The following is a 14,672-nucleotide window of genomic DNA, read 5'->3' on the forward strand; positions in this document are numbered from 1 at the left end:
CAGCAGGAGAAGAAGAAGAAGAAGAAGAAGAGACTCTTCCTGCAAGAGAGAGAGAGAGGAGGAAGAGAGAGAGAGAGAGAGAGAGAGAGAGAGAGAGAGAGAGAGAAAGGTAAACCCTGTGATATCTTCTTAATGGCATTTGGAATAGTATACATTTTAACATAATACCTTCTATTTTAATCACAGTTTAGAGTAAAATGTTTTACACTGCTTAGGAAAAGGTTTTATTTTCCCCAATGCGTTATCAAGAAACAATTGGTCTTACTTTGTTTTGTTTTTAATCTATTGTATAGTGGAAAATACTAATATTTTATCAAATGGATAGTTTAATGAAGAAAAAAAAAAATGATGATTCAAATTGGCAGAAGTGGTTGTTCTAAATTTGAAAATGATTGAATTTGGAAAAAAGTTTCACGTACTTACGGTATGTGTATATTTTACCTACATTTGTATGTGGGCTAGAAGACGTCATGGCACTTGAATAATTGGTATTTTGGTAATTGGACTGTACTTATATAGCGCTTTATCCAGTCTTTAAGACCCCTCAAAGCGCTTTACATACTACATGTCATTCACCCATTCACACCCATTCATACAGAGCAGTGTACCTTACTCTAGGACCTAACATTCACACACATTCACACACCGTTGGCCATGCCATCGGGAGCAACTCCCGATGGCATGGCCAAAATAATAACAAATTATTATAATTTTTGACTCAGTGAAGAAACTAACTATGAAGACATACTGAAATTCAGGATGTGAATGCACTAGTGGGTTTTAGGTTTACTATTACTTGTATTTTCTTAAGAGTTGTTCAGGTGAGCTTTTTTGGACTGACCTGTATCCTGCTGTTGCCCCAGTCTGCCACGATGATGTTTCCATTGACATCCACTGCCACTCCTGTGGGGGCGTTGAACTGGCCGTTGCCCTCACCATTAGAACCAAACTTCAGCAAGAACTCTCCTTCAGTGTTGAACACCTACATTTGGAATTTCAAGGGGTGATAGTATGGAGACCTTAGAATATATATATATTTTTAACAATGATGCCAATGAAAAAATTAACAAAAACATTAATACATCAAATAAAGAAAGATGTTAAGAGAGAAATAACTACAATTGAAGAGCAAAATAAAAAAATATTCCAACATTATTCCTAGTATTAACAAAAGGACTGTTTTTTTTTTTATAGCAGAACATGTTGTTTGCTTGTAATACACTTTCACAGCTCTAGTATCGCACTGACCTTGACTGAGTGGTTGTGGAAATCTGTCACAATGATTTCATTTTTATTGTTGACAGCAGCAAAGTGTGGCCCTTAACAAAAAAAGACAAACAAAATTCAGGCAAGTGTCGTTTTACAAAATCAAATAGTGGTGGTACGGTTTTAGAAATGGACATGAAAATTAGTAAGTAGCCAAATGAATTCAATGATGATAGATACAAAATACTTTTTTTAAATGACCATTAAAGTTTTTCACGTGTTGTTAATACAGATTATAGGTATTCTTTTCCCTGTTTTATCTTTTTATTGAAAAATAAAAACCTCAGAAGTCAGAGTTTAATGGGTACTTTATGGTTCCTGGTGCGGCATTCTTCTTCATTCCACATGCAGGTGTGAGCTGGTTGGAGAAAGACTGTGAGCGGGGCAGTGCACATATTACCGTTGAGTGTACCTGCAAACTGCCGGTCACCATTGCCACGGTTACCGAACTTTGTGACCAGCTTGCCGTTGACCTGAAAGATGAAGATGCAGCAGGCCTTGTTGTCGACCACGATGATGTGACCGTTCCTGTCCACCGACACGCCTTTAGGGCCCATCAGCTTCCCCGAGCCAATCTTGCTCTGAAGGAGTCAAAGGCTTCCTGTTAGAGGTTTTTAATTGACTAGTTCCTGATAGCACATTTCAGGAGGTATGGGCAAGGTAAATGTAACTGTTTATTAATGCCAGTATGTTTTAATGGGAGTATTATCCTCACAACTCTTTAAAACCTTTTTTTAATAAATCCCCAAAATAAAAATAAAGGAATATAGAAGTAACTTATATGTTGCTATTACAAGCCTGCTTTAACGATAAGAAGAAAAGTAAAACATTTACACCATGTTAATTAATCTTTTATCTGTATATGAGATCAGATTATACTCTTTGGCCCCTGTCTTGTTATCAAGTTAAGATCACACTTTAGATCTTGACTTACCTTGAACTTGCCTTCACTTGAAAAGATGCTGACCCATTTGTTGTCGTAGTCTGCGATGATGATGTCACCGTTCGGGTGGATGGCCACTCCTGTCGGTCGCTGCAGTTGACCCGGAGTCCGGCCGCGGATACCAAAACGACTTTTGAACTGGCCGTCATTTGTGAAAATCTGCCTCACAAAAAAAACACATTTAAGATTTTAAAATGAATGTTCTAAATGCAATAATTTGGTGTTTAGTACTTTAACAGTATATTGTCATAGAGATGGAAAAACGCATAGGCAGCATTTAAGGTAACTGAAGAAGTTGTTAAGTTGGTGTTCTCCACCATAACCTCTCCATACACACATACCGCTAAACCAGTAGGCCGAGAGCAGCATCTTACCTGCACACACTGGTTGTTGCTGTCTGCTATCAGCACCTTCCCCAGAGCAGAGGTAGACACTCCCTGCAGGTTAGTGAACTCCCCTTTGTTTCTTCCTTTTGTGCCTGTAAAAACATGATATGTATTAGTAAGTGTGTTTTTGACAGAAACACATCTTATCTTCTGTCAGCCTCCCTACCTATTCTGAAGATGAGGTCGTCCTCGATGGGGTTTTCTTTCCTCCGCCCCGTGCTGTACATACTGGCCGGCCTCTTGATGGCCTTCTGCTTGATGTGGCTGCTGCCCGGAGACTTCAGCCTCTTCTTCATGCTGTCTGAACTTTGCGATACATCAACGGATTTGGTGGCCTTTATTTTAAAGGGGCTCCCTTTAATGTGTTGGTCGTACAAACGCAGTGATAGATTAAAAGTCCCCTCTTTAGGGGCTGAGAACAGGTACTCATAAGTGCCATTTTTGTTGTCCAGTATCTCCCCTTCACCTTTGCTTCCATCAGCTGAGGACATTTCAGCAGTGATGACGGCGTTGCCCATCTTACACAGCTCTCCGTCTTTGTCCTTAGTGGTGATGGTGATGGAGGTGGGGACGTCTACAACACAGTGGCGTAACCCTTCACCTGTCGCCACAGTCTCAGAGGCCACTGCATTTGTCGTCAAAATGGTGCCCATGTTGTGGATGGACTTCTTTAGCCCATCCGTCTCCACGATGAAGTCCAGCTGGTCGTTCTCCCCGGGCTGCAGGGGAAGCTCCTGGCTGGCCAGCTCCACGAGACGCTCGCTCATCTGCTTCTTCACCAGCAGCACCTCGGCCTCGGTGCCGTGGCTCAGCGCCTGCTCCGTGAAGTTACAGCTGCTGTTGATGCCGTCCTGGCCCTGCAGCAGAGTGTCCAGCTGGGCTTGGAGCACCTAATACATACACCAGGGGGCAGCAGAGTTAGCTAGAGATAGTGATCACTCCCATGAAAAACACAAGTGCAGTAAACAAATATAAAAAGGGTTAAATCCATTACATAAGAGAAAGCAGAATTCCCCTAAGAGATCAACAACTGCATGAAAATAAAGCACACTGCATACCTTTTCATTAACAAAGGGTTAGGATCTTGTCTTAATTTGGTTTAATGTTGACTTGAACATACCTTACTAACACCTCCTACCATTATCAACTATAAAAACAAATAAATAGATTTCAGATATGGCTATGTCATACTGTGTTGACTTGTTCTGCTTATCTGTTAATCAACTGTTAGTTGTTGATATACTTAATAATGTACAAGGTTACTTATTCATTGACGATCCATTAAGTGTTGCTTTATCACAGAAACAGATGCTTGACTGTATTTTCCTAACAATAGGAATGTGATACATACTGCAGTAATTATTGCATTACATCATCATGAGTCATGATAAAGGGGCATTTCTTAAAGTGGTACCACTTCAGCTAATACAAAAAGCTAAAAACTCACATTCAGATCATTGAATCTTTAAGTATGCTTTACTTGCAATGTTAAAAAAGAGGTTATTAGGTTAAGACAAACTCACCAGCATCTGACCATCACACTGCTCTTCTTCTTCTTCCACAAAAGAAGCCATTAAACCATAAATGTCACATTAAAGGAAAATGTTTCTTCAAAGCACCCTCTAGTATCGCTTTCCCTTTATGCTTACTCACTCTCTGAGCTTTAAAGTGTTCCCTCACTGCACATGACACACCCAAAGTGTAGATACAGTGCGCTGGCTCCATCTACAGTAGCTAGCAGCAACAACACAACAAGCTACGTCACATATCTGACTTTCCCCTGGGCTCCACTGTTAGTTGGCACTCCACTCTGAATTGTAAATCATTAGCTACCAATGAGATGTAGCTCCCTGAGGGGGAGACAGCAGGCTCTTAGCCAGACTGTTGATTGGTGGTCCAGGGTGGGGTGTTGCACCAGCCCACCCGGTCCCCCCTTCCTTCGCCTTGCTAATCTCTTATCAGACCAGCTGAGCCCAGCGACACCAGCCTGATGAGCAGCCTGTGATAGGTTGAATACTTTCCAAATATAGATGATAAATTAGGTCATTGTTACTTTTAATCGTTTATTTTTCCTTTTGTCTAATACTTCAATAACTTTGTATAAGAATAAATATGAATACAGCCCCTTTAAAATGGAATCAACCACTAAGATGACCATTTGTATAAAAGTCACTCCCCTGTGATACCTTGACTTATTAAAGCACTTTTTTTTTTTCTGGCATCAAAAAAACGGAACAAAGTCTTAATAAATTGAGGTCAATTGGTGCCGTGTTTAACCACATCTAAACTATATTGAAACATCTGATTAAAATGTTCCCACAGCTGATGCAGTTTAATCAAGTCATATGTATACAGTAATGTGGTCACATCTTATGCGAGAAAAATACTTTTCTTCTTCAGGAATTTAGGGTTACACAGGGTGAGTAATTGATATACATATATTCATTTTGTGGGTTAGGTATTCAGTTAGAAAATGACTGATATGTGCTTCAGGTTGTTTAAAGAACAATTTATGATTCCAGCCAAAAGTCTAAACCAAACAACCGAGCACAACTCGTTATGGAAACGTTATGTATGTGTGAACTAAATAAAAGCTTTTTAGTTGTACCTTCTGCTTGAGGCCGTAGTTGACCTCCAGCTCCATCAGTAAAACGCTCTTGCGGACATTCAGAGTCTTCTGCAACTCATCAAAGGTAGTATGGATGTTGTCCTCAATAGAACTCTTTTGATTGGTCAGCTGCTGCAGGATCTCTGACAGCATCTGCAGTGCGGAGTCGATCTCTGGCAACCTGTGAGCAACCGAGGAACCGGAGGAATGAGGAGACATTCATACAATGAGCCAACAGTCACATGACAGAGCAAGAACATAAAAGACAAATGTTTTTATTTCATTTGAGCCATTGCGGTACAGTTTGTTGGGCAGTTTCTCTTCATATTGCTGCTGTTGTACCTCTTCTTGACGGAGTTTAGCTGGTCCTGTAATGATGCCTTGTGTTGCTCCACCACGTCTTTAAGAGGCACGGTTGGGTGTTCTCCATGTTCCCCACTCGTACACTCCTGACACATGGCCGTCTCACAAGGCGGACAGTAAAACTCCATGACCTAATCAGCAGGAAAAAAGTAGAGGTTGGACTTAAATATGTTATATAACACTTTAAGCTACACCTGTAGTGTGGTTGATGGCAATAATGGTTGGATCACCACTTTGTTCTACAGTAGATTGAAATATCGTAACAAGTACAAGATAAATTGCAATGACATTTGGTGCACATACTAATGGGCCCTTCAAGATGAATTCTGATAACTTTGGTGATGTGTGTGACAGAGAAGAGGTCAAATGAAAATACAGAAAGAGGCAGACCAAGCTAATGTGTGTGTGAGTCTTACGTTGCCTCCATGGTTGGGGCAGGAGAGCAGTTGTGCAGCAGCCACAGTGGTGATGTCGTTGAGAGCCGCGGCCTCCTGGCTGCAGCTGTCCGGCGCTCGCTGCAGCACGTCCATCAGGTTGGTGATGAAGAAGTTATTCTGTAATGCCGCCACACCTTTCTCCGGCAGGATGGAGGTCTGGCGGCACACGGGGCACGACAGAGTGAGGCTGTGGGCCGGGATGTAATTCTGAAGACACCTGGAGGAGGAAAGGGTGAGGATAAGTTTAGTTATCTACTAAATTGCTAAAGTTATTTACTTATATACAACTTGAGCTACTTTTATCATCTGCACTTGTACAATCGGCAATACAATACATTAACTATGCCGCATGCACAGCTTTATATTATGTGTGTGATATGTGGACACTGTCAGAGAAGGTGTTGTGTTGGACAGGATTATATTGAGACGCTTTGTATATTGTCTCCTCTTCCTTTATGTACATGTAGAAAAATATTAGGAACACCTCCAATATAATGCAACATCACCACTGCTATTATTAGAGATCTTACAAAAAAAAGGTAGAGCAGCAATACATTAGTGAGCCAAGGGTCATAAGTGCACAGACCACACCTAGCATCCTGCTGGATGTGGTCAGAAGTACATTATAGCCAAGGAAGCTTCCGGTCAGAGCAGTAATGCTTTTATGCCATTAAGAATTTACAATATTATATTACACTTTAAACATCGTAAGGTGCCATAAGATAATATATAATAATATGTTTACATAAAGTTTTAGGTGGCTGCTATCTGGCAGATATGTGAAAAATAAATATCATCAAAAGATGGTGAACACTTTACAGAAAAAAACGTTTTCATTGTGTTATTTTTTATTAAAATGTGAGGTATTCTACTGTTCCTCCTAATACTACAGTAGTTCAGAAAAGTGGACTTATACCACAGCAATATATTTGTGAAGTAGATGTACCAGAAGAGGATTTCTATGTTGTCCAATCTGACAGCGTAATGACTCTTTAGAAGCAACCAGAGTAAAATGGACAGACAGTCCACAGTTTCTCTTTTGTATCAGAAACAAAGGCTGCTGTCAGAGGATGGCACCAACACACACAAGTTAACAGAAAAGATGCCTCTCATCTGAAACAATACTCAGATTAACAAAAAGTCCTATTGATGAGGAGTATTGCTTTCTGCATCTCCAATGTACTGTGAAGCATCCTTCTCTCGAAGAACTTTGTACATTTAAATTTGAGATCTGATAAGTTGTGTTTGCCCACATATTCCTCTTCAGTTAATACAATTCACAGGATAAATAAATAAAACACAACATATGTTAACAACACTCACCTCTCACAGAAGGTGTGTAGGCAGGGCAGTACTTTGGGGTTTTCGTAGCGGTCCAGACATATGCTGCAGATCAAGAACTGCTTGTCGATCTGGCGGACAACAGGACTGGGAAGAGTGGAGGCTTCACTGGCCATCCTACAACTCTGACATACAAGTCCTTCTTCCTCTTACCCAGCTCCCTGCAGAGAGACACAGAGGGAGGATGAGACACAGTGAGGACAAAGCTAAAGACACCACGTATGATCAAACACACAGCCCATGGAGGGTGGAAATCTGTGGGTGGTAAAGATCAAAGTTTAAAACAAAAGGCCTTCTTCCTTCCCTCCCCTCACTGAGAGAGGAAATGCCGAATGCACAAACAGACGCACCAATCAACACATGTGGCTACTGGCTTCAACTCAAACTCATAAACAGAACAATTCAAGATTGTATTGAGAGATGGTGTTGCATCCACTCAATCAGGAGGTCACTAACACCATACTGCTGTTCAGTAGATTAAACGCATCTCCATGTAATCTCTTTTTGTCTTTTCATTCATTCATTGGGACTAACAGCCTGGGAGCAGATGCAACATCTGGGAGGCTGTGAAGTAAAGAGGGTGGGAGGTCAAACTAAGGTCAGGGCTTCAAAATAAAATGTCTGCAAGCGCTTATGATCACAACATTCACAGTATTGTTTAATTTTGACAGAGAATGACCGTTGTTCCTAACATTTTTGGTTCATGACTCACAAGGTCTGCATCCATAGTGAACTCTTGTTAGCACTGCAGCCACTTAGTATTGCTGCCAACATAAAAATCACCTGCAGCCCAACAAGCATTTATCATAAACCACTATTATAAAAGAATCGTCTGTAAGACTGTTAACAGGACACCTTCAAAATCATACTTTCTATCATGAAATCAGTACGGTGGTCAATTGACGATCAGGCAACTGCCTGGCGTGACTGATCAACGATAGTTTCTTAGTAAAGGTCATTATATATATATATATATATAAATAAAAGTTTCAGCTATCACATGCATTCATTCAATAATGACTGGCTGCTAGAGCACACATTTTAGATTTGAGATAAACAAGAGCCTGGTATTGGACCAGTACTCGTTAGAATCAGATAATCTGAGTTGAATCAGAATTGGTGTTGGGGGAGAAAAGTCTAATCATTACATGCTTACTTGTTAGTAACATAAAAAGGCATAACTATTGTACATGGATTTGAGAAAAATAAACAATTCAGAATATATCTTACTTGGTTCTAGACCACCATGTTGGGAACAAACGCAGTAGTAAAAAGTCAGAGTGAAGCTAGAATCAGAGCTGTGTCTGAAAAGGCACTTTGAGTGATACATATTTAATTAAAAAGGGGAAAGCAAGGTTCTGCGTGGTCAGCACTCAACACTGAATCTACAAAATAAACACTTTAAACCCACTATACATTATATTTACATGCCATACAGATTCTTCAGAACAGTTTCCTGTGAAACGCCCTCTTATTGCTTCCAGTATTTGCTTGTTTGGCTTCTCTGTAACGTTATCTGGCAGCTAACTTAGGCACAGAAAGTGTGTCAGTGCTTTTATTGTCTCTTCACATTCAAGACTGGCACAGAAACAGGCCACCTCTGCCACTGAGAGGAAACCCTCAGGGACGTTCTTCTTTCTACAGTACATGCTCTCCTTCTCCTCTCTTCTCTTAATCCTCTCTCATGCCAGCCTGCTCCTCTCTTTCCTCGTCCTGAAAGCAGATATGAAAGCCTGTAAATACAATGTGGTTTTTTCGATAAGCCTGAAAATGGAGAGCGGTGGATACAATTACTGTCATAAGAAAGCTATCATGCCATCAGTAGGTTATTACCAACCTTTCCAATGTGCGTTTGCTGTCTGCTGAGAAATAGTGATGTGTCGAGCATCTCAGTTCAGCCTGGCAAAGCTTGTCTTGCAAATTAAAAACAGAGTTGCTGTAGCAGCAGAACAATAACTTAGCAAAAACCTCATAAAGATGATCACAATTCAGCACATTTCACCAACCAAGGAACTAAAACCACTTTCATGTGTATCCATATATGAAAGGGAGGATTTAAATGACAATATATGCCAGCACAGACATGCACAAACACATAAGCTCAGGTCTTAGGCTGGATGTTGATAACTCACCAGCTCCACAGAGGCCAGATTAATCAAATGAACAGAGCATGAGATATGGCAGGGATTAATAAAAGTCAGATTCCTAAATCCTGCAGACAGCCACAACAGAAGCAGCCTGAGCTGACGGTGCACTGAAGGTCGCAGCAGCCTCACATCGCTTCACTCTTACATAACCAGATATGCACCAGCTAAGCGGAATAATGCCTGCTGGATCTCATACGCACATGAAAAACCCCAAACACTATCAGAGAGTTTCACACTTAAAGCTTGACATTTTCCCTTTTGACTGTAGAATCTCATATAGAAGTATATGACCATGAAACACAAGCTTTTCAAAAAATAATTGTCTCATGACATTTTAGACAGAAAGACTTACAGTGCTGCATCCACACGCTGATCAACAGGCGTCATCCACTCCAATACGCAGAATGCAACACTGGCTCCATGTGTCTCCAGGCTCTGAACATGCCTTCACGTCAGCGCTGACATGAAACCATGCTTTACTCCAGGTCGCAGCAACCAGCCTAACAGGATGTGTGCTCCTGCGTGTGTTTTTGGGAGTGCGCACACACGAAGTTGAGGAGGGATGATTCAGATTGCGTTTCAGTTTTTTTGCATCATCTCTTCCCCCTCCCTCTTTTACTCTCCCTCTCCACTTCCTCTCCTCCTCCCATCACTTGCATTCTTGGCTCAGCCTGTCTCATCCATTCATCTCCCTCCTACCTTCCTCTCCCCCCTCTCTCTCTCTCTCTCTCTCTCTCTCTCTCTCTCTCAAATAAATGCTGGCTCACTGCAGTGCCGAGCGTGTGCAGCATCAGGAGTATGTGAGCGAGTACTAGCTGATGGAAGGTGATCTAACAAATAAGGGGAATAAAGGGGGGCAGCAGATTTGGGTCCCCTTTACAGCCAAGAGTTTAATCAAAAGGCTATTTCTGTGAGGGGGGTGGATGCTGCTGACTCACTGTACATGTAGAGAAAGAGAATACGAACTACAAGTTGGAGGGTAAAATATTAAAGATGAAGTTTAAGGAAATGTTAGTTTCACAGAAAGTGAAGATTTGATCCGAGTGATAACAATCTGGGAAAACCAAATGCTCTCTTATGCGTGTATGTATGTATACATCCTTCATATACCCACACACTTTTCACCATGTCACTCTGATGAATGGCATAGCAAAAGTAGGTCAAGGCTTAATGATAGAGGATATTGTTATTACTATCTATTCTCTTGACAAAACACTGAGGTCAAACTCATTCCCTTTCCTTTTTTTTGGAGACAAGATGAACAGATGAAGGTCACAGAAGACACATCAGAGACATGGATCTAAATCCCTGCAATGCACTGCTGTCTGTGGGATGAACTGAACTCTGTAAAGCGTTATATACATCTATAGATCACTGAAACAAAAGCTTTCATCTTCAGACAGCAGTAACACACTAAGCTTCTAAACCAAGCCAATACTTTATATTTTACATATTGCAATTCCACTATGTACTGTGTGACATTAGTACGGTGGAGGGGCTCAGAGGAGGAAGAAGAGATACGAGTCCGAACAAACAAAATGACCACTTTAAAACATTTCTGGTTGTACAATTAAATGACCAAAACTAGTCCTGTTCCGTCTGAATTTCTCTCCACATCTACACGTTTCAATGTTTGAATCAGGTCAAGTGATCATGCATAGCTGTTCCCACTGGTTGGAAAAGTAGATTTTAGAAGACAAGGATTAATAATTTGAATTTATTTGTATTTAGTACACAACGAGATATACAACTCTTAACCTACTTAACCTAAGTTCTTATTGCAAGTACAAGGTGATCATCAGTAAAAGGGTAACACCAATGACACAAATCTAAACCCTCATATTTTTAAATAATACAATTAATGTAACAACATTTCTAAAGAGTTATCTGTTTCTGTGGCTGGGATTACATTTTTACATGCTGAGGAAATCCTTTTCTCCATCCAACGGCGGAAAATATTGGACTTAAATCTTTTTTAAATTGTATACCTTCTGATCGCAGTTGAACTTGACAGAGCAGTTTTAAACATGTCATTATGCCTGGCAGCTCTGAGGCCAGTACAATGATCTCATCTCTGCCTCTGCCAAACTATGAGTCAGTCAGTGGGAAAACAGAACAAAAGAAACTTATGCAACTCTGGAGGAAAAATGAAAACATCCCGATAGTCATTTGTGTGCCAGTTTCATTAACATGCAGAGACACGACTTGCAGAGGCACGACATGCTCAATCCATTTCAAAAGCATGGCAGTTAAGGATAATGCTGAACGCATATTGAGGGGATTTATCATTTGATACTAGTCTTTCCATGGGATTCGTCATCATTGGGAAATAAATTGAATATAACCAACCTTAAGCATCAAACCCTTTTAAACTAGAAACTAAAACACTGTTTCATAGCCAACAGGATGCTCCACAGCTCGACCTTTAGTGAGTGGTCACAGTCTGCCTTCATTTGGATAATGCAAACTTTGTTCCTACACTCACATCAACACATGAACCAGCTTCTATGACAAACATCTCATTGCTTCATCGCTTTGTTTCTGATTTGTTAAAAGCTTAGTCTTCAATCTAAATGTAAACTAAATCATGAACCACTATAAAAGCAAAACACAGGACTGGAACATGCTGTGACCTACAAACTGACTGATAGGCTTTTTACTGTTTGTAAACGCAGCAGGATAAAATATGTTATGATATTCTTTAGCTGAGTGCTAATGGTAGCATACGAACATGCAAACAATTACAACATTCAAAGTATAAGGGATAAGGGAGGCGTGTGGCGCAGTGGATAGAGCGTTGGTGTTTGGATAGTAGATAGGTTCAAACCCCACTGCAGTCAGCATGTCGTTGTGTCCCTGAGACACTTCACCCCAAATTGCTCCTGTGGGGATTGTCCACAGTATTGAGTATGTAATTCGCTTTGGATAAAAGTGTCTAACAAGTGACATGTAATGTAATGTGATGTATAATAATAACCTTGCTCACTATGTTAATTTACTATTGCTAAATGGCTGATGGGAATGAAAGTTAGGTATATGGGCATAAACTAAAAACTAACTTTTAAGCAAGCACTTTCTCACATATCTCAAGAATGAGCGTTAATGGGCAGTTCTCAAAATATTCCGGGGCCAAGCTATCGCGCCATTTCAAAAAGTGTGTGTTTGAAACCACCCTGCACCGACTGGGCACTGCCCTAGTTATACAGCGAATGTGACCTGCCTATGGCTCTACATGAAGTTTCAACAGATCACCAAAGGTATTACTATTCATACTGGGGGGGAGGCAGAGATACTTCAATCAAAACCACAAATCTCAATCTTCCGGTGTAGAGGGAAAGGTCATGGGATCCCCAAAGTCATTAGGATTCATCCCCTTGGAATCATGGGTAGCTTCTGAACGGATACAAATGAAAGGCTGGGGCTTTAAGTCATAGAGACTAGCAGAAGCATTAATAATAATAATAATACATTACATTTATAAAGCGCTTTTCCTGGTGCTCAAAGCGCTTAAATACATTATCATCATTACATCACCACAGCCACAGAGACACTCATCGCTCAGGGCCACACACATATTGACACAAACTGAAGAGTAAACCTGTCATTTATTTTTGTTTTTTCAATATTCACGCCCACATAATAATCCCTGATGCTCTAAACACTGAAAAACAGTAATACCAACTGACTCAGATCAGATTAAAAAAACAGCTCTCTCTACTTATCCTCCAACAATGATTACACAACGTTAACCATTGTTAAACTGTACTTTAAGTAAGTAAAAAATCTAGGGCAACCTGTTATTATAAAACCAGCTTGTATCCACTCACCAGTATGAAGAGGAAAAAGTTTTTCCAGCAGTTATTTTTGGTTACTTTTAGTTCACATAGTGGCTGTGTGGCTGTATGTGAATCTGGGTCTCCCTCTGGTGTCCGTCACACAGCTCTTTCCAGAGCACTGACCTCAGCTGTTTCACCGTCTCACTTTCACACACACTGTAAAGCCACGTCACACTGCACAATAATGACACTGTCCAGTCAGAACGACCGCCTTTTAAATGTCAACAACCAGGTTGAAGTCAAACCGCTGGATCTGTAACATGTTCATTATGATAATGACGTGTTGGCTTGGCAGCACTGATAGAGATCAGCTTCTTTCTCTCACTTCATCTGCTCTTTATTGAATGTTTTATGATATAATACACAATTTATTAGTTTGTTAGGTCAGAAGTCCAAGAGTCCAGTCACATGCAGGTTCAATGATTTGCTGCCATGTTTAAAGAGTCACAGGACGGTTTATTGCTGCTCTTTTCCTGCATCCCACTTCATTTTAACACCAGCAAATTGAGATCGAATTGTTTTTGTGACAGTTCAATTATTTTGATTGTTTTAATTGCCCTTTTATAGAAATAGTTAGTATTGTGTATATTATTTTGTTAGCACATTCTTTAACCAGAAATGTCAGGGAAATGTGCATACCACTTCCTGCTGCTTCAAGTCCTTATGCTTACATTATTTATATTTCTTTCTAATCACATTTGACATGCTGTGGAGAAAGTGTCTGTACTCTAAATAAAGTAGGATGTCAATACGTCACTTGGCTGTATGCCTGCCCACAGTGCATTCTGGGGCCACAAGATAAGACTGACATTACATTTTCAGTCTGGCAGCAACTCAAAAATGTCCACTACACCTGAAATCAGCATAATCAGGAGACTGAATGCTACCCTGACACCACTGTGTTGACTGTACACAGACAGTAAAACACATATTCATTATTACTCATGCGCAAGATGACAGCTGCAGTATGTTTGTTTTTAGCCTTGATTGTTTTTCAAATCCTCTCAGCACCTAAAGCCAGATGTCCGTCTAGAAGGCTTATGTCTGTGGTAATCGCACCATTTCACCAACTCTGGGCAACAGTTTCGCTGCCACAAAAAGACCTTTAATTCAGAGCCCGTCCTTACTTCTGAAATTGCTTCGCGGTATAGCGGCCAACCTGCAGCTAATATTTTTAGCATTCCCCTTATGAAACAAAAGCTGTGTATATAATTCGTGGCTGCTCCAGATTTCATTTTCAGGGGAATCGAGAGGGCTTTACCAATGACTTTTATTCTTATAGCAAGCACCCCAGCTGGGGCAGCAGGATGAATGAGGAGATTAGCAGCGGGCAGACATCCCCTCC

At 40.6% G+C, this 14,672-nt stretch overlaps 1 protein-coding gene across 6 annotated transcripts in view; it reads right to left on the bottom strand.

The window, feature by feature from the left end:
• Positions 1–14,672, bottom strand: part of trim2a (tripartite motif containing 2a) — a 27,073-nt gene that overhangs the window by 1,645 nt on the left and 10,756 nt on the right. For 2 of the 6 annotated variants that reach the window (XM_010790225.1, XM_010790209.1), the window contains exons 2-11: positions 7,327–7,505; positions 5,983–6,220; positions 5,546–5,697; positions 5,204–5,384; positions 2,762–3,485; positions 2,584–2,687; positions 2,201–2,368; positions 1,667–1,847; positions 1,249–1,319; positions 842–982 (exon numbers count right to left, since the gene is read on the bottom strand). In XM_010790225.1, the coding sequence (XP_010788527.1) occupies positions 842–982; positions 1,249–1,319; positions 1,667–1,847; positions 2,201–2,368; positions 2,584–2,687; positions 2,762–3,485; positions 5,204–5,384; positions 5,546–5,697; positions 5,983–6,220; positions 7,327–7,460 (2,094 nt within the window). In that variant the 5' untranslated portion in view covers positions 7,461–7,505. Of the gene's footprint in view, positions 1–841; positions 983–1,248; positions 1,320–1,548; positions 1,848–2,200; positions 2,369–2,583; positions 2,688–2,761; positions 3,486–5,203; positions 5,385–5,545; positions 5,698–5,982; positions 6,221–7,326; positions 7,506–9,843; positions 10,143–14,672 lie in introns of those variants that run through there. The other 4 variants (XM_010790217.1, XM_010790234.1, XM_010790241.1 and 1 more) reach the window with 4 other exon arrangements.

The sequence above is a fragment of the Notothenia coriiceps genome, unplaced genomic scaffold (genome assembly GCF_000735185.1).
Source record: "Notothenia coriiceps isolate Sejong01 unplaced genomic scaffold, NC01 NC01_scaffold00001470, whole genome shotgun sequence".
In the NCBI taxonomy this organism is placed as follows: Eukaryota; Metazoa; Chordata; class Actinopteri; order Perciformes; family Nototheniidae; genus Notothenia; species Notothenia coriiceps.